The following is a 25,106-nucleotide window of genomic DNA, read 5'->3' as shown; positions in this document are numbered from 1 at the left end:
CTGAGGGGCAGACACTCAATATTGCTTTGAATTCTCAGAAAACTTTGTTAATGCTACTAGAAGGGACAGAGACAAACCCTTTTTCACTGGAAGGTCTGATGCTGTTGTGACCCTAACTTCTTCTATATGATAGCTCAGAATTCTGGAAAGCTGGATCCTTAATCCACCCACTGGAGCTATGGAATCTAAATCCATAGAGGTAGGGACCTTTTAATGCAGATATTATTGCTGAGGCAGACAGTAATGCTTTTGGAGTGACATTAATGAACATGTAGGGCAGCTATTTAAAATCACGTATAATCTGCGTACCATAGTGTGCCTACCAAAATCATTGGGAATAGAAGGGTATGCTTGCATGCAAATATCATTCTGAATCTACCACCTCACTCATCCCCATGTCTAACTGTATTAGTCCTCATTGTGCGAGCTACTTTTAACATGTCACTCCCAGCCATTATAAATTGCTAGGGCCAAATTTAATTGTCCCCTAAAGAAGCAGCATCTTTTTAATGCATCCCAAAATATGTCAATCACAACACTTCACATGTTTATGTAGAGGCTTCATTAGCATAATTGACCGCAAAGATTTCAGTTTGGTACTCAAAACATCTCCATATACCTTTTACTTTCCAAGTCTGCCTGGGTGTAAAATCAGAGGAGAAAACATTTCCTGGATTGAGGCACAGAAGTCACCATAGCCTGCAGGAACTCCTCTTCCCTTCGCTACCTCAGTTTTTTTTCTGGTCCAGAGAACTGCATGGTACTTATGTGTGGCCAACATATGGTTTCAGCACGTCCAAGGCCTACCTGTTGGTGTGGAACCGGGCAAGGGCTGAGCTCCCACAGCTTGGCCCCAGGGCCTGGGTGGAAGGTTAGCAGAGGTATGTTTGAGGCAGACTTCAGCGAAAGCATTTTCTGTCACTAATATGACCCAAAGTACACGTGCCTTAAAAAAGAGAAATAAAAGGGCTGTACTGTGTTTAAAGGTAAACATTTTAATTGCTATGTGACGAGGTTAAAAGGGACCATTAAAAAGTAGCGGTTGCTGGAGTATGCTGTTAGCTAAAATCAGAAGATGCAGTCAGGGATGAAAATATGTGAGTTGTAAGTTTTAAACGACCACCTTCCCCATAAGTTAGTGAGGAGGGGAAGAAACAGAGGGCTCTCCAGAGCAGACTTCTCAAGGTTGTCTTAGCTATAGGAAGAACCGTAGCCCCCTTACCGTGAGATCGCATTTTCGATAAACTGTATTGGCTCTCTCCTTTATACAAATTGCTGGTAGGAAAGAAAAGCAAGCCTACATGCATGGAGGCAGGCATAAGCTAGTGAGATCAGGTTTCCTACTGAGCTCCCGGAGGAGAAGTGAGCATTTGATTGAAGCTACACTTGGTTCTTGGTTCCCAGGGGACAGCAGCCCTGAAACACGAGAGCTCTCCCTCCCTCCCTCTCTCTCTTCTTCCTCTAAAAGCCTTTGTGCTAAAAGAGCTTCAGTAGGCACGAATCGCTGGTCTCTCACAAGAATGTGTTGCAGCCTTTGCTGACATTGTTTTGTTAGCTATGGGTTTTACCAGCCAAGCAGATTTTTAGCTCGGAACAGGCAATGAATAGTCGGTGCCACCAACCTGCAAATACCCAGGTCTGCACTGAACTTCCCAGCGTGCTCTATCACGTCAGTAGTAGCCACTGTTACCTGCGTTGAGTTGGGCCAATAGGCAATTACTCTTCAATACGAAACAAAATAAAAAATCGTCATTTCTTGCATCAACTCATAAAGCACCTGAGTGCGGGTTCTCATGGTCTCTCATCTATTTAAAACAAACAAACAAACAAACAAAAAACACTTTTCAGGCAGATACACTTACCGGTAAAGATCTACACTCCAGTTAATCCTATCTAATTTGGACAAAAATAAATTAAATGGAGAACATATATTTTCAGTCAGTTCTAGCGAAAGCTCTACCTTCTCCTTCGCTGTAGGGAATGTAGGCAGAACGGGAGAGATACTAGCACAAGTGTAATCTAGGAAAGAGCAGGCAATTTATAGCTAACATCTTGTTTGCTTGTTGTACAGAGCATTTCACCACAAAAATCTGATTTGCATCAGAATAGGGGGTTTTTTAAGTAGGAGAAGTGAACCCACACGTGCATGATTTAAGATTCGGTTTAGGGACATTCTTAAGATATGAGTGGGATGAATGGAGGTGTCAGTTTATTTTAACAGGATAAATTGAGGGAGAAAATATACTGCTTTTCCTGTTCAAGTGTTAGGGACAACAAGGGATGTCCCTCGTGGGATAATGTATGTGCCGCGCTCAAAGCAAGAGGCTGTTGGAGGGGTGCAGGAAACCCAAGAGTAATGGAGTAAATACATATGAGACGCAGCCCGTTTCATACGTGGCCTCAACGGAAAAGCAAACATGAGATTTTAAGATACTGAGTCAAATCGTGGTTGTCTTACCCCCCCCCCCCAAAGTGACTGCAGAGACTAACCTGAGCAATGCCATCTGGAATGGTTCAATATGCAGGTTCGGTAATGTAATGTAATGTAATGTAAACTATGGGCCCTCGTGGTGGCGATACTTGGGAACAAACAACTCTTAAGTCACGAAATGAGGGTTATAGGTAATTAAAGAGGAGCTGGGATGCAATTTGCACGGATGCCGACGGTTATGGACAGACAGTTGAACAGAAACGTGCCCCCTCGCAGCCCCACGGGGGGTGGTATCTATTCAGTGGTACCCATTCAGACAAGAAATTTCTGCAGCAGAAGGGGCCTTACGCTTCCAAAGGCTCCCGTGGCCGAGCCGGAGTGAATGGCACGGCGCGCTCCAGGGGCCGAAGCCAAACCTGCCGCGCTGGGCTGGGGGCTTCTTTTAACCGCAAATCGGAAACAACCGAAGTTGTGATAAAACTTCGTGGTCAGGCAGGCGTGCCTGTGCCTGGCCTATCTCTGGAGCGGCGCATGCCCGCAGCGCGGTCCGGTGGGGGGAATCAGGAGCCGGAACCCCACCGGACGGGACAGCAGCAAGAGCCCGTCCGGGAAGAGTGCCCTGAAACAGACGCGGCGCTCGCCACAGCCGGAGTGGGGATTGAGGGGTTCCTTGTCCGGCCCGAGCCAGCTGCAGGAGCTGGCGCTACGGCCCTGCAGGCAGGCACAATGCTGCTGTTGTTGGTTTGATCTGGAGCTGGGGATTGTTAGTCTGGATTTAACTATGCGGTGAGGCGGGGCGGGGCGGGGGGGCCGAATGGGAAGGCTGTTTACAGCTAGTGCAAATAATGTGACAGCTGTTGCGGAGCGCGAGTAGCCCGCGCCTCTTCGGCACCTACAACAAAGCTCTCACTATGCAGGCGGCGGGAGCGCTTCAGAGCGCTCGCACAGATCGCGTCCGCGCGGATTAAGAACTAATGAGCGCGGGGTTTGTGTCGCTTTTAATGGAGCGATTCGCGGGCGCTGTGATTTCTCTCATTATAAACTGTGGGCGTATACTTGAGCTGAATTTCAGCTGGACACCCTTAGCGCAGCCGAGTAATACACCTGTAGGGGAAGAGCTCTTCTCGGGGTGGGGGTGGGGTGTCCCTAAAATAAAACTCTAAAGATATTACTTCAGTTCCCTTTGTTAAGAGCGAGAGGGAGTCCCAAAGATCAAATTCTGCTCTCGCTGTCAGCAAGGGCAAAAGCAGGGACAACAAGCGGCTGCCTGGCGTCCAAATCAGTTCGGGATTGTGTGTGTGTGCGCGCACGTGGGGAGGGGCGGGAGTGGGGAGAAGGATTTTGCTATTAACCCATTCTCCCTTTCCGGGAAGTAGGGGGAGTGGTGAAATTTGCATATATCGGACTCGATTCTATTTAATGCAATAGCAAAGCTTCCCTTGACTTGTGTGAGAAGAACGGCAGGCCCTGTGGTGCAGTGAATTGTGCGCTTGGGGTGATGAGCTGAATTTCCCTAGGACTGAGCTGGTAACCTGAAATGATGTCAACTTGGACAACAGTTCTCCAAACAATATGGTGAATCGTTGGTTTTAATGCAGGTGCTGCTGTAAAACCAAGTTGTTATTCTGAGTTCAGTTGTGGGCATTCTCTGATTAACTTACACCCTGTTGTGTCAGGAGCCTCCCTCTCTCTGTTATAGTATTAATTTATGGGCCAAAAACAGCTCCAAAAGAGCAAAAGGAGAATAATTGGTCAGGCTACGTCTCCTAATACAGACACGTTTTAAACTGACAGAGAGAGCCATTACCTGATTGTCTGTTCTTAAGGTGTTCCTATGTACCCAAGCCCAGCACAGAAAACATGGAAGTCCCTCAGAAGTCAGGGAGCTTTTTATGATTCAGAACTGTAGACTCTGGCCTATATTTTCAAATTAAGTAGTTTGAACTAGAACAGAGAATTGTCATACAGAAAGTAACCTGTAATTTTTATTTTCCTTCTGTCTCCAACTCTTTAGGAAGACGATTTAACATAGTAGATTTTTGTTTTGTTTATGGGTCACTGCCTTATCTCTTTCTAGTCTCTCTCCCTTTTTCATATATACTTTTGGTCTTTAAGAAAAATGTGTTGTCACTCCAGTAATAATTCAACAATCTTAGCGGCAATGCTATCAATCAATCTTTTATACGAGGTACGCCATTTCTGTAGGACTAGTTTCGCCTTGAAGCAAAGGTGGAAAGATAAACAACTCTACATCACCAAAACACTGGCAATCTCTTCCCTCTTCCAAACCTTTTAAAGTCAGGGAGCAACATTTCCAGGATTATACTGCTGCCTCTGTGGAGGGACTGTCATTGGCTTTTAAAAAAGCTAATGCAAATGAGAGAAAAATAATTTTCTTTCAGAGATATGCAATGTATTAGTCACTTGTTATCGTGCTTAGAGGCAGACCTCATTTGCGCGTCTGCCAACTCGCTCACATCTGCTCAGAGCTGTTCAGGGCATTTTAACCTTGGCGGTGTAGTGTCGTAGTCCCACGGATCAAGAGCGAGTAATTAAAGCTCTAAGCAGCAGCAAAAATTCATAGCCTCCCATCTGCATCACAGTTGCTTCAGAGCTTTGTTTCGGTGCTGAGTTCTAAGATGGAAAAGCAAAGATTGCAATGGTCCTTAGTGAGTCCCTGGGAGACCGCCGAGTCTTCCTACAACTGTGGGATATTAACCCAAAGGAAGAGCGCGAACTTTCTACAGAAAGCTTGACTTTGCTTTTACAGTAACTCTGGGGTGCACGGACGAAACGTACGTGCCTGCTCGCTGAACAATAGTTATAAAGTCAGACGACTGGTTTATGCATACCTGAGAGGTGTGAGGTAACTTTCTTTAACGAGCTGGAGAAGGTGATGTGAGGGGATAGACCAGCGGTTTATAGCGATGTTTATATAGCTCCCCGTTTATAACTGCTGTCTTAAATGTCCGGGGCTTTTCTGTAGCATTCGGCAAGTGTACGCCAGGAGAGGGGAACATTGGCTTTGTAAACAGTACAGTTGAGGAGGGGTGGCTCGTTTGGGGCATTGCTAAACCTACGCCTGCTTGAATTGTTTACAACCTTCTCCAACTTCCCAAGCGCTTTTCCTAAAAGGATGGCTGAGTATAACTGCTCATTTTGTGCCTAAAACAAAGCAGCTGAGTTAAACGCGCCCCCCCCCCCGCCCGCAGCCTTCTTGCACGGACACAGTCCTGGGGGAGCAGAAGGAGCTCAGGCTAGTTAAGCTAGAGATAAACCGTTAGACAGGAGAGCAAGTTTAGTGGCTCGCTGTCGGCGCGCCAGCCATTTGCTTTACGCTCCGGAGAGAATCGCCTTCAAACTGCCTCCTCTGGGTGACGGGCTGTGTGTCTGCCGGGGGAGGGAGGGGGCTGCTCCTAATCAATCAGCCTCTCAAAGCTGTTGCTCTGTAAATGAGGGAACCACAGGCACTGTCAGCTACAATTATGCAAAATCAACTCGTCCGTGATCAATATCTGCTAACGTCCCCTGTGGATACTGCAGGGGAGCAGCCGTAGCTCCCTCACCGTCCTGCACAGCGCGAGCCGGTGCCGGCGAGAGAAAACACAGTGGAGCAGGGCGGTCAGAAGAAAACCAAGGGCGTATGGCCCATTAATCATCCTAACGGGGGGTGCTGAGGGGGTGGGGGGGAGGCGGCGGGGCCCGAAACGGTGGTATTTATAGCCCGATAATGCTGCGGAAATGAGTGCACCATTTCGCTCGCTTCACACAGAAACAGGCGGACTTATCTATTCAATGTGTGTGGGGGTATTTTTTTTTCCAACCTGAAGTTTCCTGTCGGCAAAATAAGTGGGGAAGGGTGGGATGGAAAATGCCTTTGAAAACGGAGCTGTGTTCAATGTGCACAGTGAGCCTCCCGGGAGGTCTGTGGAGAGGGAAAGGTGGCTAAAGGTGTGCGTTTTCCCCCCACCTCTTAAAAGCAATAGCCTTACTAAACCAACCCACCGTGGAAAGCTCCTGCGCAGGGCTCTGAAGGGTTAATGGGGTGGGGGAGCCCGGCCCTGTACTCTCTCCCTTCTCCCTGAGCCTCCGGTGGGCGGATGCAATGTTAGCTTAATTACCTGAAATGCACATTTGTGCCAGGCCCGCTGTATCTAGCTCTTCTCCTGCTGCTCCTCCTGCGCAGCTCAGGCTAGGCTAGGCTACTGCCTGTTGTCTCTGGCAGCCGCAGCGGAAACCCTCTCTCTAAAATGGCGCGGACGACTAGGAAGTGAGAGATGGAGAAGAGGGGGCCGGCGACAGAGGGAGCCTAAACTAGCGCTTGGAGAGGGGGCCAGGGAGGTGGCTCAGGACCACTGTTCAAAGGCGTTTGCATCTAGTGGCGCTGGGGTGCATGGCGCGGGAACTGCCTTCTCTACAAGCATGTCCGCCTCACTGCTTCTCTCCCCAGTCATCTCCTCCCCGGGGGAGTGGTGGGGGCGTTATTAATGTCGCTGCTGGAGAAGTGGCAGGATGAAATGCGAAGCTGCCCTTCGCGATTTATACTGTAGAACCCCCTCCCCTCCCCCGCGTGGAGCCGAAGCCTTTTCCGCTTCAGCTCCGCCATTCACACAAGGGAAATGGTGTGGCGGGGGCGAGCCGCAGAAGCGCAATGGAACTAGTGTCGCCACTTATCGCTTGCCAAGTACACGTTTCAGCGGTGACCCTAATAACACTCTCACCAGGTGGCCGCGGGTGTGTGTGTGGCGGTCAGGTTCCTTGTCTCGCCCCGACCTTGGGCGCCAGCCCTGCTGCAGGAAAAAAAACCCAAAAACAGTCCCCTCCATTCTCCGCACCTCCTTGCAGTATTTTGGGGGGCTCCAGCAAGTGCCCCAAACTCCAGATCCCTCTCTCGTAAATTTGCAGGCGCTGAGACCTCTGTGAGCCGGGCGCACCCTTCCCCTCCCCTTTTGCCACGGAGTTCCCCCCTACAACGAACTAGGTGGCTCCCCAGCGGGTCAGTAGCGGCAGGGAAAGCTGGGACTCTTGTCACGTACGTGGGCGAGGCGGCCAGGGTTATTTGAAGGATCGCCAGCCATTTTAACTTTCCCTTGTTGGCCTCCTCTCCGCCCCCCTCTCGCCGATCCCAGGTTTATCATTAATTTAAAACTTTTGTTTACAAATGGCGGTGAGTGCTCGGCATTGCTTCGCCTGGCAGCGCGGGGACCTAGGGGCAAGGAGGGGGCAGCAGGGCGGCCGCCGCCGAGTTACTTTCTGTGGCAAGCCCAGGCGCTGGAGAGCGAGCGGAGCAGACCCACGTGAACCCAGCGCCGCGGCTGCTCTGCCTCCTCCCGGGCGTGTCTGGCGGTCAGAGCCTCTGGCTGCCACCCCGTCCGCGCCCTGATCACGCACGCAAGCGGGGGGAGGGGCTGCCTGCGGGAGGGCTCCCCCACTGAGCAGGGAATCGTCACTGGGCCCGGCAGGGGAGACAGTGTCTGTCAGCGAATGGGGAACGATTGAAGTACTCAGTGCCTCCCTTCCTTCCCCAAGTTCCCCGCCCCCAGGAGCCTTTCATTCCTCGCGCCAGGGGGAAACACCCTCTCGCCCCCTCCTAGTGTCTAATCATTCCTGACCCTCCCCCCTTGATCCTCCATGTCTGCCCCTGGGGCGGGGGCTTGCCCTTTGCTGCCCTCCTTCGCGAATCCAATCGCTGACAGCGGGAGAGCCGCAGACAGAGCCCACAGTCATCTCTGCCTCCCCACTTCCCCCTCCCGCGGCTGTAGCGTCCGTCCGTCTGTCTGTCTGTCTGTTTGTCTGTGGGTGGAGTCCCTCTCGGCGCACCCCCCACCCTGTCCTCTCACCGCTGTAGCTGATGCCGAGTAGCAGCTCTGGCTGCCCTCAGATGGCTCCGCCGCGTTTTGTTTACACGGTAGAAAGTCCTGATAGCCTCGCTGCACGTGACTGTGTGGGAGCCTCGGCAGGAAAGAGGAGTCAACACGCAGAGGAAAGAGGTTGTTTTAATTTCTTAAAATAGATACCCGATCCTCGTGTGTATGTTTCTTAAACCGAAATGCACTAGTTTTGTGTATGACTCAATATTATATTTTAAATCGGTTTAGAGACCTAGCTGGCACATTGTACTTAGCTTTATGGTTAAATGAAATGCCACACGTCCCGGGTAAAGGTCAAACTTCTTTTTCTAATCCGCAGATCCATGCGGCGGCTACTTAGCCTGCTGCTTCCGAACCTGGCTTGCCAAATGTGTGTCAAATCAGTGATGCTGTGGAGATCGTGCAAAAAATACCAGGGGTATTTTTTAAAAAAGCCCCCCTTCGCCCCCACCCCCTATGTCCTGTTGGACCACTGCCACCAGAGCTGTACACTAAGCATGCTAAACTGAGATGTCTTTGAAATCATTTTTAACACTGGTGTTGGTAATTAAATACATTAGTCCAAAGTATAAGAGAAAGGAGGAGGCTAAATACGTCTATAAGCAGCTGTCTGTGTTTAAGGTGATGAACATGGTGTAGGATTTCTGCTCTATAAATCGAAGTCCGGCTGAACAGTTTGAGGTTTAATCGAAGTCGATTATTGTGAATCCCCAATGGGTTTGTACTTCTCGGGGATCTTCACAAATCTAGAAATTCTCATGCCAGTGGCTTGGACCCTAACGAGGCAACCAGGCCCGGGTCAGTATTGCACTATTTTCCTATCCAAAGGCCAGATTAGATTGTTTGTTGAACTCGCTGTTGCTCGGTCGGTGCCACTTGCTTACTCCATTACTCGTAGACTTTAACCCGTGAAGCTTTCTAGCCGCCTGCAGTCGCCCTGATGGTGGGTCTGTGGCTTTCGCAGTGGAAACTGGCGAGCTGCCAGCAGGAGCTGGCGGTGGAAAGAGTAAAGGCGCCAAAAGGGAACTCGTGCGCCGCTGCTGCATTCGCTCCCCTTCCTGGCTCGCTGCGGCTGCCTGCCCGAGCCGGGCTTCCTCTCTCTCCTTACACGGCTTTCACCTTTTCCACTTGTTACTAATCAAGCCGACCTCACGATAGTGTCTCCGAGGAAGGCGCAGGGGGAAGGCAAGGGGCTACCACTTCGCTCTGGCTCCCCTGCCCCCCACATCTCCTTCCTCACGAGGCAAGAATGAGCGGCGTCTTCCGCGGCCTCCCGGCATCGGGTTTTTTTTTTAGTTTCCAAGCCAGGAGCGAGTTAACAAAACTTCGCTGCTGCTGCTCCTGGCGTCAATGGCTGCCAAAAGTCTGTTGACGTTGCGAGGGAGACCCGAACGTTTCCCGTTTCTAATCAGATGCCCACACAGCGCCTTGTGTGTCTGTGCCTGTCTCTGCAGCGCGGAGCCCCGACTGCGTGCCGAGCGCGCCGAGAACTGGGTGTTCCGGGCACCCGCGCTGCCTTCCCCGGCTGCCCTGTAAACCGACCCCGCCGGGCAGGGAAGGGGGGGGTGGGGGCACGAGAGCAAAGGTTTAGCCCCGCGGCGCGCTTGGAGCCAGGTTAGTGGTTTTTTAAGTGCTTATTTTTCGCAACTGGTTTCACACGCCGGCATTGCTGCGAACCTAGCGTGCATCACGCGCTATATATAGCACCAGGGCTCTGTCAGCCAGCCCCCCCCCCGCAGGAAATGCCGTGCCCTCTCCTGGCAGGCTGCACTCTGCAGGGCACCCCACCCGCCGCCGCCGCCCTAGTTTGCGAGGAGTTGGTGGAGCCGCGATTGGTAATTCCTGCCCCTGAGGGGGAGCGGTCTTTCCAGCCAGGGCTGGTACGTCCGCGAGAGCTGCACGGCACTAGGCTGCAATTGCAGCGCTGCCTCGCGTGCGGAGGCGGCGGGGTCTCGCGGCGGCTGACTGCGGACTGAATAAACCAGCTTGAAAATAGCCGGTCGCGGTGTGGTTGTTTCGGGAAACTGGATCTGTGCTGGGCGGGCCGGAGTTTAAACGCGTCTTTTACTTCCCCATCTGTAGTCAGACACACACACACACACAGAGCTGCATCGCAGCCGCCAATGCTCCAGGCTAGAGAGCAGGGCGATCCGCGGAGGAAAATACCAAAGGGGCATCGTTTCTCCCTGTCTCCGGGGGCGGGCAGGGTGGACCCGCGGTAAGTGGAAGGCAGGAGGCGTCTTTCTCCTTTCGAATTAAATACTCGGAGGTTGGTGGACGAGACGGGGATTTGCACAGGGCTTTGCTTGCTGCTAAGGGGGTTCGTTCTGTCTGTCTGGTGTGTGTGTGTATTATTTGTGAGGTTGGGGGGAGTCACTCCCCCGGGCCGTGGGTCAGCCTCCTTCCTCTTGCGCCCCCTTGTCTTCCGAGGGAGAGGAGGCGGAAGAGTTAACGTCTGTAGCTCATTGCAATGAAATTATGGCTGGCAGTGGCGCCGCTGTTTGTTCAACAGACCTCCACTTTTAAACAGTTCACAAAAAGTTCATCGGGGCGGCGATTATAAATACACACGTATGTAGCCACAGCACAGCGCGACCCCGAAAGCAATCGGAAAGCCACCGCCTCCCCCCTCCGCTCCGAAAGGATAACTGGGATCAGTGTAGCTCGGTTAGCGGGCATTAATATTGCACGCCCTCTAGAAGCCGCTCAGCTGCACACGCGGAATCACTGTGGGTGGGTGGGTGGCGCGGGGGGGAGAGGGAGACCAGACGTTTCTTCGTTCGCTCAGGGGACCGCAGTGCTGCTTTGGAGAGGGGATTGCAACATATTTCTTTGCAAAAGCTCAGTGGCAGGTCTGTGCTGCTTTCCAGCCGTCTGCAGCCTCCCGGCACAGACACCTCGGCCTCAGGCAAACTTCGTGCAGGGGGGAGGAGGGGAGATTCTTGGCTTGTGGTAGAAAAGTAGGGGGCTTTGTTAAATAGTTCTGGCGCTGGGTGCCCTGTTACCGAGCTCTCGCATTGCCGGCTCCGGCGAGTGAACCTTTGAGCCCAGAGCGTAATTTGGAGTATTTCATTATTTGCAAATGGCAGAGGATTGACAGGCTTTAATTCAGACACCGCAGCTGATGGTAATGATACACTTCCAGCGAGGAAACGAGGCGCATTAGCAGTTCCGCTAATGAGTAATATTAGTCTGCCTTTCATGCCCGGAGTTTAAAAAAGGGAGAGCGGTGGGCCCCTTTACACACAGCTCTATCTGTTTGGACTTTGTGTCCATTCCTTACAGATGAGGCAGCGCACGGGGCGGCTACTAACCGTCTGTAAAACCCTAAATCACTCTCTCCATGCTGCTGCTGCTGCTTCTCTATTGAAAACATTACGAGCCGTGCATCTGGAAACCAGTAAATCTGTCCAGAAACCGCCTTTCCAGGGAAATAACTCCTTTTGAATGATAGGGCGCTATCTCATCTGTACAGATTTTTGTGTCCTCATCGCAGTTTTTGTGGACTTCATTATGGAAAGATAACTATTCGGGAGGGAGGAGGGGGAACACGGATTTCATTAATATACATTTGTTCCAGGCGTGGGGCCTTACACAAAAGACTTCTCTTAAGAAGAGGAGGGAAAAAAGGTTGGCGAACTCAGGGCTTTCCTGCCGTTTTATTTTCCAAAGCTCCCCGAACGGCTGCAAAGTGTTTGTGTTAAACACACAATCTGGGATTCGTCCCCATTAAATAGCAAAGTGGTTATTTGCATATCGTGGACTCTGACAAAGGAAATGAGTTTACTCGAGAAGCATGTACGCTTTGGGAAATGTTATGGATTAAATTCCCCCTGGTCAACCATCCATTACTGGCTTGTGTGCATGTGTAAAAAGAGTACCGTGCCTCCCCCGTTGGAGGGACTCTATTTTTGTAAGAGAGGAAGAGCCGAGGGATATCCTGTGCATTAAAGTCTCCCCCTACTTATTAACCCAGCATTTAACAGCAGGATGCAGGCTGAAGCTCAGTCAAAAGAAACGACTCAACCTCTAAAGAGCAATTAAAATCCTGCACTGGAATAAATCATGTGCCGCGATAATCCTGTTAATAAAACGCAGCTTGTCCTGACACTTCACTCATGCAGCAAACTCGAATTTAATGCGGGTGGCGATGGCATTGCAAAGGGAAGAAAGGAAGAAAAGGCATCCCCCCTTCTGTCCCTGGGCGCCACAATCCGGTTACCTTTCACCTGCCTGTGCTGCTGCACTGCACAGCGCCTATCCTCTTGGACTGCTAATACTCCTCTAGTGAGCCCGCTAATGATTTCTTTCCCTGGAGTAAGCAGGCATCATTTGAATTACTGAAAGCACTCGCAGCAGCTCCAATGCAAGAAGGCGTCAGGGTTTGGTGCTTAATCAAATCAAAGGGTGTGGAGCCCAGCAGCCCACTTGCTATTTGTAACCCAAGTGCAAGAGTTTTCCTTTTGCCTGCTGTTGCCCAGGCACCTCTTTAGTGAAGACTACTGTGAACGCTTTCTCCGCAATTAGTAGGATATGTCACACAGACAGTGCACACTTGTTATTGCAATGCATTTTCTGCTCATGTATTCCTAATGCGGAAATCCCCACTTCTATTCCCCAGTTTAAAACGCGCTCTCCAGCGTACAGGGCCTTTCCTTGTTTGGGTGTATGTAAAGTGCATGGTGCATGTTTGGGGATTGGTGTAGACTTTGCCAGTCCAGTTGTTTCTTAGTTAAAATTAAATTCATTGGAGATCTTTTTTTAAAAAAATTGTCGATATCCTGGAATGATTCTTAATTTTGTGGCCATGCACTAGGGAAAAGATCCATCTCCTCTGACCTATAAATGCCCTTAATTTGCTCCTTTATTGCACGGTATCTCCCTTAGCGTTTAGCGTAGGCAGCTCACTCCTCACACCAATCCTGCATTCATTATTAATTACCCAGAGGGAGGGAGGCTGGCTAGCTGCTCTACTGTGCTGTTTGCACTTCCTCCAAGACCAATCTTCTCAACTTTTGTTTTAATAGAATATAAAACAGTGAAGAAAAAGCAGCGCTTTTAAGACGACGTCATGCTTTCTGCAACTCCCTTGTATAGCAACGTTCACAGCTGGATGAGCAATGAAAGGGTCCGCATGTGTGGAATTAATGAAGACAGGTAAATATTTAAGCTTCTGGCAAGTTAAACCACGCCAACATTCTGTGATGTGAGATTTCAGAGTTCATTCGCTTTCCTAATGCCTGAATAGATAGCTGCCTCCTTGCATTGAGATCAGGACAGAATTGGGGGGAGGGAAGACATGTGCATGACAGCACGCCAGCCAGTGATTTACTGTTTAACAGGCAACCTAGTTCAGTGAAGCAGTAGCGCCCTTTAAAAAGATTACTCCCCTAAGCAGTCTTTAAATGCACTTTTACACTTAATTTATTATTTCATTCTTATGAGGGTGTATTAATCCAAATACATATCCTTTTAACTCTAAATGCTAGGTATGCCAGTCCACGTGACTTGTCTCTCAGTGCCTTTAAAACAAATGGCTTTGTCAGTGATTAAAAGTCCAAACACTGGCCTTATTTGATACTAGATTCTTTATTGTCACATCATTGTCATTTTTTTTCTCCTAATACTGAATCTTAGTTATGCTTCTTAATACGTCCTTTCAAAGTGGCCTCTGTGATTAAAGGGACCCCACCAACTTTAAATCTAGTTTATTTAGAAGCAAAAAATTGCAGAGTACTTGATACTACACTTAGCTTTGGGTGATCCCTCCCAGCTTTAGAGTGTGTGTGTGTGTGTGTGTGTTTCCAATAGTATTTTTCAGTTTCTTCCTCCGGACTCCGATGTTTTTTAAACAACTTGCTCCGTTGCTGCTGATTGCTTGCCTCACAGGGTGGGTGTGTTGCCATCTGTAACAAGGAAAAACAGTGACTTTTTGACAGCTCTATGCAAACATAAAAGAAACAAGCTGAGGGGAAAAGTTTTATTTTTTTTCCTAATTGCTTCCAGGTATCGTAATATTAGGTGGTGTTTGTGTCAGTAATAGATAACATTTAAAATACCAGAAGTGTAATTTTATTTTTAAGTTGATGTTAGCTCCTTAAATGTCAGATGGCTGAAAAAGTCTCTTCTGGGTAATGGTAAAACTTGCCTTTTGCTTCAGGTTAGCTGTTTTATTCATGGGATTGGAAAGGTGGCTCTAAGGTATATTCTACATCAATGCTTTCTGTGATAAGTCAGAGTGCTGTAACAGTGGTATGGCACAGATGTGGAGCTTCCTCTTTAGTATGGAGTAGCTGACACTTGCATAATGTTAGTGGCTGTGTGTAGATGGCAGAGAATTGTTGGCAAAAGATACACAAATGTGTTGTGAAATTTGTGTGTCTTCTGCTGACAGTTCTGTCACGAGAGGCTTTCCTGACATTTGGCCTGTCCACATGGGGCCAAATGTCAGGAAAACCTCCTCTGCCATGACATCCCATGGGATGTTGGCTGAAGGCTCCCAACGAGGCAGATTTCTGCAGAGAGACCTCTTGTTTCCCGACAGAAGTTTGCAGTTCAGACATAGCCAGCATGTATTTAATTTTCTCTTCTCTAACATTTAGAGATGGTACATTAAATATGGCATAATTACTATGATGATTTAGAGAAATTAACTTTTGGATAAGTTCTTTTGAAGCAAACTATACACTTTTTTTTTTTTTTTTTTTAAATCTTGAATCTGTTCTCAGGCAATATTGAAATTCTTTTGTGAGTTAATGTAAGGGATAGACACAATTTCATATGGGATTGTTATAGGGAAATTGAAATATAGAACCTTTCAGTCTTTTATTAATATTATGTGCAAGGAATATTTTCAATAGTAAGCTTACATTTTTAATAGGAAAATTCCAGTAAACGATGGTGATGCTCCGAAAAGCAGACTGGAATTGAGGGAAGAAAATCACCTGACTCACAGCGTGGTAAGAGATTAATAGCTTCAGACTGAAGTAACTTCTGACTTTTAAAATTTCAGTTCTGTATGATATTTCAGTTAAATGATTGGTAATAATTTTAAATGTGGATAGGACTACCGTTAGACAGAAGCTGCTTAGGAAAGAGGCCTTCTTCAAACTGTGTAAAAGTTTTTTTTTTAATTTTTCAGAAGTGTGAAGAAGGCCTCGTGGTTTAAACAATTTCTTCTGTTCTGTTATTTATTCTTCTATATGCAGAGTGGTGCACCACCAGCATGGTTACTTGCAAGACGTTAGGAGTAATGCGTTGTGGCACATTTGTGATTCTGGCAGGGTTAGTTTATGAAGTCATTAAATGAACCAGCACACCTGCTATTTGGCTCTCTGTTTAAAAAGTGGAAATAAAAATTTACCACTGTTCCTTTGATGTATTTGTCATAGAGACAAAGTACTGGGGGACACCTCCTGGATTATAGCATGCATCTCCTTGCTATCACTGGCAACCCAGCCATGTAATCCTGTTAATAATTATTAAGATCCTCTCCAAACAAGTTAGATTGTTTTCCTGCACTATTGCTGTTACACAAAAGGGGTGGAAAGTTTGGGTGTGGAGCACAAGTAGCCACATTTCTTGGATTTTCCCTTGCAGACAGACAGGCAAAAGTGATGCCAGTTGGATATTTCAGAAGCTTTTGTCCCTGAAATGATTTCATTTTGGGATGATACAACTGCTGTTACCTATCTTTTAGTAAAGGTTTCTGCTGAGCAGAGGAAATTTGAGGGGATGATTATGTAAAGGTAGAATTAACATAGTTAAGTTCCAAGTGTAAAAGGGTCAAAACATTCATCACACTATTCATTTTGAAAACTTCTTGTACTGAATGTTGCCCGTTTACTGCCATTCACGTTCTCCAAGACAAATATGATGCGGCCAACATCTTAATTTGATTTATTTCCAACTATCATGTTCACCAGTTCCATAAACCTAGATATATTTTAATAAAGAAAAATGTGTTTGCATTATTATTGTTTCTCTTCAAAACTAAATATGTGTATCCACAGTTTTTGGGTAATGTTGTGTTTGCATGTTGTTAAAATAACATTTCTTATTCTGTAAAGGTGGATGCAACTGCAGCACATCGCATTGACAGTCTTGCAGCTCTGAGCATGGACAGGTCTGGACTTATGCGGGAAGGACTTAGAGTCCCCAGTAGCATTGTCTATTCCAGCTTATGTGGACTTGGCTCGGAGAAAGCACGGGATGCTACAAGTTCTATAGCTGGTCTTGGATTTACACCTGAAAGAAATCCGGAGATACAGTTCAAATCAAATTCCTCTGAAGCAATAGAAAATGGATCTGTCTCTGGAAAACCCCCAAATGGCTTCAGTGCTATATACAAAACACCACCTGGAATACAAAAAAATTCTGTTCCAACAGGGGAAACGCTAGGCTTGGACAGAACTTCAAGTGACAAACAAAGTCCTCTTAATGTTAATGGTGCTAGTTACCTAAGGCTTCCCTGGGTAAATCCTTATATGGAGGGTGCAACACCTGCTATATATCCTTTTCTTGACTCACCAAATAAGTATTCATTAAACATGTATAAGGCATTGCTACCTCAGCAGTCCACATACAGTTTACCACAACATCTGACGTATTCACCTGTATGTACAAACGGTGAACGTTTTTTGTACCTTCCGCCTTCTCACTACGTTACTCCCCACATTCCATCTTCTTTAGCTTCACCAATGCGGCTCTCGGCTGCTTCGGCATCTCCAGCGATTCCTCCGCTTGTGCACTGTCCAGATAAAAGCCTGTCTTGGAAGATGGGAGTCAGTCCTGGAAATCCTGTTGATTCACATACCTACCCACATATTCAGAACAGCAAACAACCTCGAGTCCCATCTGCAAAGTCAACTGCTGGTAATCTGTCGACAGACCCTGCTGTCTTGTTATCTCATTCACCAAGACCATCTCCCAGAGTTCATCTGCCCACACAAGTTGGGGATACTTACTCAGAGTATCACAAACAGTTTTCCAGAATTTCAACATCTCCTTCTGCTTCAGTTCCTCTTCCAAAGCCATATGTGAGTGTAAGTAATGATCTTCCTCCTTCACGGCTGTCTAATGGAAAAGTTCCTAAAACACAGGACACTAGTGAAATTTCACAGCAGGCTACAACGCATGTAAGAAAAACAGGTCATGACAGAAAGGACAGCAGGTCACCTTTGCCACCAGAGAAACAAACTACCAAAGATGTCATAGATAAACCACTGGATTTGTCATCAAAAGTCACTGATGCAGAGACACCTAAGTCAGACCTTATTAAAAAAATGACGCCTTCTGTTCTAGTCCATAGCCGAGCTGGAAGTGGGTTAGTTTTACCTGGAAGTGAGGTTCAGAAAGAAACGATTTCTCCTTCTGGAAATGGCTGTCCAATCTACAGACCTGAAATAATTAGCACTGCACCCTCATCGTGGGTGGTTCCTGGTCCAAGTCCCAATGAAGATCCCTGTGGTAAAAATATGCAGTTGAAAAACAAAGCATTAGACTGGGTGATACCACAACAGAGAAGTTCTTCTTGCCCCAGGATGGGTGGAACAGAAGCAGTAATCACTAATATTTCAGGGTCTGTGTCAAGTGGAGGGCGGCCAGCATCTGCTTCTCCAGCTCCAAATGCAAATGTAGATTGCACCAAGACAAATAGAAGTGTTATAGAAAGTACTGCATCTGTCATACAGCATGTAGGGCAACCTTTAGCAACGTCTGCAAAACATAACAGTAAAGTGACTAAATCCAATAATCAAGAATCTAGTTTCAAAGCAAATGAGAATGCCCTTGCGGCAAGTCCCATGTTTTTACCTCCAAATGAGGCATTCCGATCTCCACCGTTACCGTATCCAAGGAGTTATCTCCCATTTCCAGTTCCAGAGGGTATTGCTATAAGCCCGCTATCTTTACATGGAAAAGGACCCGTGTATCCTCATCCACTTTTGTTACCAAGTGGCAGTCTTTTCCCTGGGCATCTGACACCAAAACCTGGCATTCCGTACACCCTGCCAACGGCTAGAGGAGAGTTTATGACCTATCAGGATGCCCTGGGGATGGGAATGGTCCATCCTATGTTGCTACAACATTCAGCTTTGGAAATAAATAAGGATGAAAAATCAGAAAGAAGATCCAGGTCACATGAACGACTGCGCTATGAGGATCCTGTTACGGTAAGAAACAGATTGCCAGAGATGATGGAAACCAGTACAAAGACACATTATGAAGTACCTATTGAAAAGAATACAAAATCACACCAAAGTTCAAGTCATAGTAAGAATGCGTCCAAAAGCGACAAACATACCTTTTCAGATCTTCTGCGAGATGAACAAGATGTGAAAAGTGAAACAAATGTAGTAAAAGCTGGTTTTACTACTGAAAGCGGTAATCAATCTAGCGATCCCGCACAGCGCAAGGTAGAACAAGTGTTGCAGCACAGAGATTTTATTGTAACGAGAGACGATTTTGGAAGAACTAATGATTTCCATGAAACCTATAATTTTAAACAGGCCCAGAATTCTTCACTGTTCAATTTAAGAAAAGAGGATGTGTCAGGAAGCCAAAATAAAGAGAGATTACCAGTTCCGCCTTCTTCTGCTTTCTTAGAGAATACTCATGCAAGTGATGGTCCAACTATGTCTTTTGGCAAAGTACAAGATGGTTCAAAACAACTTTGTATGGGAAATACACAGGCAAATATTGAACCTAATCAGATATATACCAAAGATGGAACTGATGATCTAGAATCCACTGATGGGAAAATTTTGAAACCCAAGCCATCCAAATTGGCAAAACGAATTGCAAATTCTGCTGGCTATGTAGGTGATCGATTCAAATGTGTTACAACTGAACTGTATGCAGATTCTAGTCAGCTCAGCCGAGAGCAGCGAGCGCTGCAGGTGAGTTTGGGAGGTTTAACTGCCAGACCGTTTTTTTTTTTTGTTTGGTTTTTTTTTTGCTATTTTTGTTTATAAAGTCACAGCCAAGTATTAAATCTGATACATTCTGCACAGGTGGGGAAATATGTTATTTCGTCTAGATGTTGCCAGAAATGGTAACAATTGTTTGTTTATAAAACCGAGAAGTCAGGTTATGTGAATAGTAGTAAGCTATATGTATTCACTAGTCTGTTTAAAATGTTTTAAATGAGAGCTGATAAAGTGCTGATAACTTAAGTATTACCTATTCTGCAGTTAGGGGAGCTGAAGAATGCATGATATGTTAAGCTAGTGGTTGCTGTAGCTTCTTAGCAGGCCTGTACTGTAAGATAGCAAAAAGGTAGCCAGAAGTTCTGATAAGTATTGCATATGTGACATCTGATGGAGAGGAGTAGCTACCACGTATTGGTGGGTTTTATGCAACTTCTGTGCAACCTTTTCACCAGCCAAGAATGTATTACAGGAATAGAAGCAGTATTGAATTTGAGTGATGACAGATATTGTATAGGAATTTCCTTAAGATACTTTACTTCTAATGAAAAGAGTTTAAACCAAATTGTTATGCATTGTTAAGAAAAGAAGTGGTTTATGCTTATAAAAATGGATGAAATTATTTAAATGATCCATTGAGTGCCCATTTTAATTACATAGATGGAAGGATTACAAGAGGACAGTATTTTATGTCTACCTGCTGCTTACTGTGAGGTCAGTTCTTCTTCAAATTTTTATTACTAGAATCTTACATAAACCTTTGAGTTAAATTTCATTTCCAAATACACAAAGGGAAGTTTGTGGGCCATGGTCGTCTTTGTTCATTGTGCAGTTTGTTTTTGTTTTTGTTTTGTTTCTTATACCTCCAAAACAGAATGTGTTTTTTTATATACAGTATATCTTTATATATGAAAGAAATGTGTGGATTTTTATATGTAGCTACTAGAAGTTTTGTATTTTTTTATACAACTCAGATATTTTAAACTTTATATATTATATATATATATATATATCTCAAATCTTGGTTTTGAGCAGATTTTTCTTTGGAAATACTTTCATATAAGGTAAGGTGTAAATGGAGTAGCTTTTATTGTGAGAGTTTTTTTTTTTTTTTTCATATCAATTCTCTTTCTAGCGTGCAATGATGCGCTTCTCAGAGTTGGAGATGAAAGAGAGAGAAGGCCACACAGCAACCAAAGACTCAGAGGTCTGCAGATTCAACCAGGCAGACTGGGAAAACTTGAAAGGAAATAATGAAAAGAAGCCAAAGTCTGTCACTCTGGAAGATGCCATTGCTGACCAAAATGACAGTGATAGATGTAAGCACATTTAGATAGCTTTTTGAAGTGTGTGTATATGTACCGTAGCAGTTTGTCTTAGAACTACGTAGTACAGGGAAGTTAGTAGAATTTTTATATTCGCTACGGAATATTGTAAATAAGAGTAACTAATAGTGACGGCACTAAATAATGCAAATTTACATGGCAGCATCCAGTCACATTTTCATATATAGAGTTCAGCCCTCTGCAGCTTTCTGTGCATGTTTTTTTTTGATACATGAATGGATGTTTGAAGAGTCGCACCTTTTGTTGGTACGCCTTCTGTGAAAATAGTAGATTAATGTCACAGTAGTTATCACCCTACACGAATCTGTTTTGCAATAGATGAACTAGTATTGTAACAGTCACAGAGAGGTAGCCGTGTTAGTCTGCATCTTCACAAAGCAAAAAAGCAGTCATGTAGCACTTCAAAGACTAATAAAACTATTTATTAGGTGATGGGCTTTTGTGGGGCAGACTATTTCCAGATCTGAAGAAGTGGGTCTGCCCCCCAAAAGCTCATCAAAGACTAACAAAATAATTTATTAGGTGAAGTGTTACGTGACTGCTGTTTTTGTTAGTCCTTTAACAGCTGATACAGGATGAAACTCTTAAATCGGGTACTCTCTCTGGTCTGGCAGCATCTATGGTTGAGCAGGACCAGGGAGTCCCAGGGTTGGGGCTGGATCCGCCTTAGCAGGGCCAGCAGGTTGTCTAGTGGCTGGGGCCAGGTCAGTGGCTGGCAGCCTGGCCGGGGACTAGCAGCATGGCTGACAGCCTGGCTGGGGTAGGGGCCAAGGGCAGAGCTGTCGCCGGAGCACCTGCTACAACGTGGGGCTGAGGGGCCTGAGGCTCCTGCCACAGCACGGGGTTGCAGGCCTCGTGGGGAAGAAGCCCTGGCCTGGCAAATTTTGTCACTTGGGACTGGTCAGGTCCCAACCATGCTGGGCCAGGGCAGTGCAAACTGTACTAAAATCCCAGGGCCTTACTGTACTATCATTTTTTAATTAGGACTGTGTTATCTTTCTTTTGGTGAGATTTGTTTAAAAACATGTGGGACCATTAAATTCTAATAAATAGGTTTTTCTCACTATATGGGGACAGGCAAAATGAAGGGATGGCAGGGGAAGTTGAGTCTATAATCTGCTGCATCTACTTATTTATAAAAGCTGCAACTTGGAAGTTGAAAATTCCCATATAACTATTTAATTCTCTCCACTTATTACTGTGGCAGGGAATGTATGTGTTAGACCATCAGATGTTCTCAAGGGCAGTCACCTTGCTGTGAAACTAACTGCCTCTAGATGATGCAGTTGTTATTGTTTGGGCCAAGGGAAAGAGGCTTTGCAATAGTGTGGGGCAATGTGTGGCAGTATTGCCCCTGAGCTCTGTTGAAAAAAAGCACAAAGCACATTTTTCCAAAGTCATATTACTTTTTTGGTGTGTACTTGTAAAAATAAGTTCCAATTTATGCAGATCAGCTGGGTTCCATTAATCTCCAAATCACTGTCCTTGCAACCACTTGTAACAAAGTAATTAAGGAGCTGATCAGTGTTTTTATTCCTTATTTGCTGAAAATTCAAAGTTGCAATGCAAGAATAATGTGTGTAGAACACTGGATGCTCTGTAGTATATACATAATTTATTGGATTGATGTGCCTGTCTGTAGTCAGGGACTTATGGGTAAGGCTGGTAGAAAATGTCATCTAAGCGATTTAATAATTGTGAGTTATTGTCCTGATCTTTGTTTAATAATTTTAGTGGACAGGATGATGATCTGGACGTGCTTAGTTCCTCACTTATGTCAAGTTACTCTGTGTTGCTTCCACTGAAATAAAATATGTGAACCAAAAAATAACTTGGTAGAGAAACAGCAAGGATTTCGTTGTTAATCTGCAGCAAGTAACAAAATCTACCGTGAGTAAGCAGCCAAGGGTAGCTCCTACAGAATCAGACTTCTGTTCCCTTAGACTGTTGTGGGCCATTTGTTTGCGGGCCCCAAGACACCTTGCTGACCATCTGTAGACACTGCCCCTCACAGCTCCTAGTCGCCACAGTTCACCATTCCTGGCCAATGGGAGCTGCAGGAGGAGTTGACTATGGACAGTCATGTCTGGAAAATGTCTCGTTGCCCACAATCATACTACCCTGATGGGCCACGTTATGTCCCATGGGCTGAAGGGTGCCCACCACTGACCTAAGGTGTGTTGTGTAAGTTTCCAGAAGCAAAGTAGAGAGCTTGTTCTTCTACGGTATCCCTGATTATAAGCACGGTAGACATTTGCTGGGTGCTGCTGCTAGAACCTTCTTCAGTTACCAGAACTATTTGCACTTCAGAGGGCACTGTGCACTTGTAATGCCTTCTGTCAAATCCCACACGCATTTTGAAATGTCAGCATTGTAAGAGCAGTGATATCTGGAGCTTGGCACGTGGATGCCACTGTTGGGGGTGGTGGGGAGCAGGTCACATAAACATTCAGAGGGGTAGAGTGAAGGGAGGAGCAGACTGTTGCCAGAGCTGATTAATGAGATTGAGGCTATGTCTACACTTACTGGGAGTGTCAACAGATGCTACACAATTTTAGGTATGCCAGTTGAGTACCTAAAATCGATTTTGAAGCCATCGACGTTGGTCCCTGTCCTCACGGCAAAATGTTAATGGGAATACTTCTCCCACCAACGTTCCTTAATCCTTGCGGCTCGCAAGGAGTTCCGGGGTCAATATTGACCCCGGAACGTGTGCGAAACGTTGCCCTGAAAGATGGAACCTAAGTGTTTGATCTTCTGCTGCCAGTGTAGATCTAGCCAGACAGCAGTGAATAGCTCAGAGCGTGAGGGACGGGGAGAGAGAGAAGGTTTTTTTAGATGCACATCTCATTTGTTTGAGGATTACCCCTCACTATTAGAACATTTCTTAAACTTACACTTTTGATGATGCAGAAAACAGCAAAAAACAAAACTAGACCATACAATTTGCAGTTTTCCTGCCTTCATTGCTTAGCAGTGTTCTGGGTCGTGAGACTCCACTGGAGGAAATGCATTTGGAGCTAATAAAGACTTGTTGGGAGCGGAGAGGGTATCATGACTTGATTTGAGTACATTCTTGCCTGCAATTACGTTGAAGTTTATAGGCTTGCTAAAACTGCTAAATCTTTATACTTACAAAAATGCAGCCTTCTTTTAGTAAGGGAGTGGGTCTTGCATGTAGTGGGTTTTGCAGCAACTGTACTTACAGGTGCTGAGTCAATTCTTAAGGCAGGTCTACCCGTAGCCATAGTCTACACTGCAGAGTTAGGTAGACATAAGTTGCGTTGCGTTGACCTGACTCTGTAAGCATCCATGCTAAAATGTTGCTCCTGCCCATCTAACTCATCCGCTATGCCAGTTTAATAAATCCACTTCTGTGGGAGGCATAGTAGCACCTAGGGTGATTATTGTTAGGTCCTTTGCACTGTCAACGTAGACATCGCATGACTTACTTTGACTATTGTTGGCTTTCAGAAGACATCCCACAATGTCCCACACTGACAAATTGGCATAAGCTTCCTCATGAGGTTGTGCGTTGCTGACAGAAGGACCATAGTGTGACTATGCAAAAGTGATTAAACTACTGTGGTGGCTGTGTGTTGACGTAACTTAGGTTGATGTAACCTTGTAGTGTAGACGTACCTCTCATATGCTGAAAGAGGGTGTAGCTCTGCCATTGTAGTGGTTCAGTGGGGTTGTTACTATGCCCATGTGAGAGTTTCTACTACTGGAATAATTAATGCACTTCTGTCCCAGGCAATAACTATTTTGATCATGTCAACATAGCACTGTCTATAGTGGGGGATTTAGGTCAGTGGATTATTTTCATACTCCTGAGTGACTTAATTATATTGTCAAAACAAAAAAGCAGTCAAGTAGCACTTTAAAGACTAATAAAATAATTTATTAGGTGAGCTTTTGTGGGACAGACCCACTTCTTCAGACTACTTGTTCTTCTTGTTCTGAAGAAGTGGGTCTGTCCCACGAAAGCTCATCACCTAATAAATTATTTTGTTAGTCTTTAAAGTGCTACTGGACAGCTTTTTTGTTTTGATAGTATATAGACTAGCACGGCTCACTCTCTGTTAATTACGTTGATGTATGTTTATAATGCAGACCTAGCCTCAATAAAACTTTTTGCTGACCTTTCTCATCTGCTTCTTGGTATAGTAGCTGACTAAATCAAGGGTATGAACTTTGCACTTTGTGAGTGTTTCTAGTATCGCGTTTTTGGTGTTCTGGAACAGTTTGAATTGCCAGGAGCCTGACACGCCTCTCTCAGGCAGTGGCTCCCAAACTTTTTGGCATCACAACCCCCCCCCCCCCCCTTTTTGATTTTTGAGAAACTCTCACGCCCCCCCACCTGTTCTTTACCATCATCCAACCCTTCTTTTAACAAAAATTCAATTCGTAATTTGAAATAAACACAAAGGCTTGATAAAAATGTTATTTAACATTAAAAATAAGCACAAATAATTTTTCTTGGCCCCTTGTGGCTGCCTGGTGCAGCCCCAGCTGGTCAGCTGCCTGA

The 25,106-nt window shown here is 46.0% G+C and overlaps 1 protein-coding gene and 1 long non-coding RNA gene across 14 annotated transcripts in view; one reads left to right on the top strand and one right to left on the bottom strand.

Moving 5' to 3' along the window:
• BCOR (BCL6 corepressor) overlaps positions 1–25,106 on the top strand; it is a 79,342-nt gene that overhangs the window by 9,739 nt on the left and 44,497 nt on the right. For 8 of the 12 annotated variants that reach the window (XM_074994888.1, XM_074994862.1, XM_074994933.1 and 5 more), the window contains exons 2-6: positions 13,329–13,458; positions 15,182–15,260; positions 16,371–19,199; positions 19,890–19,943; positions 20,365–20,548. In XM_074994888.1, the coding sequence (XP_074850989.1) occupies positions 13,373–13,458; positions 15,182–15,260; positions 16,371–19,199; positions 19,890–19,943; positions 20,365–20,548 (3,232 nt within the window). In that variant the 5' untranslated portion in view covers positions 13,329–13,372. Of the gene's footprint in view, positions 1–8,121; positions 8,422–10,215; positions 10,520–13,328; positions 13,459–15,181; positions 15,261–16,370; positions 19,200–19,889; positions 19,944–20,364; positions 20,549–25,106 lie in introns of those variants that run through there. The other 4 variants (XM_074994924.1, XM_074994896.1, XM_074994870.1 and 1 more) reach the window with 3 other exon arrangements.
• On the bottom strand, positions 227–8,358 carry LOC142013494 (uncharacterized). 2 transcript variants are annotated; one of them, XR_012645661.1, is made up of 3 exons: positions 8,272–8,358; positions 1,623–1,805; positions 227–946 (listed from the first exon to the last, which is right to left on the bottom strand). It is a non-coding gene; the product is annotated as an uncharacterized LOC142013494 (long non-coding RNA). The 2 variants fall into 2 exon arrangements; XR_012645660.1 differs by lacking the exon at positions 8,272–8,358 and adding an exon at positions 6,553–7,372.

Source organism: Carettochelys insculpta, chromosome 1, assembly GCF_033958435.1.
Source record: "Carettochelys insculpta isolate YL-2023 chromosome 1, ASM3395843v1, whole genome shotgun sequence".
NCBI lineage: Eukaryota > Metazoa > Chordata > Testudines > Carettochelyidae > Carettochelys > Carettochelys insculpta.
The sequence above is the reverse complement of the archived record's forward strand: the minus strand, read 5'-3'. Positions and strand labels throughout refer to the sequence as shown.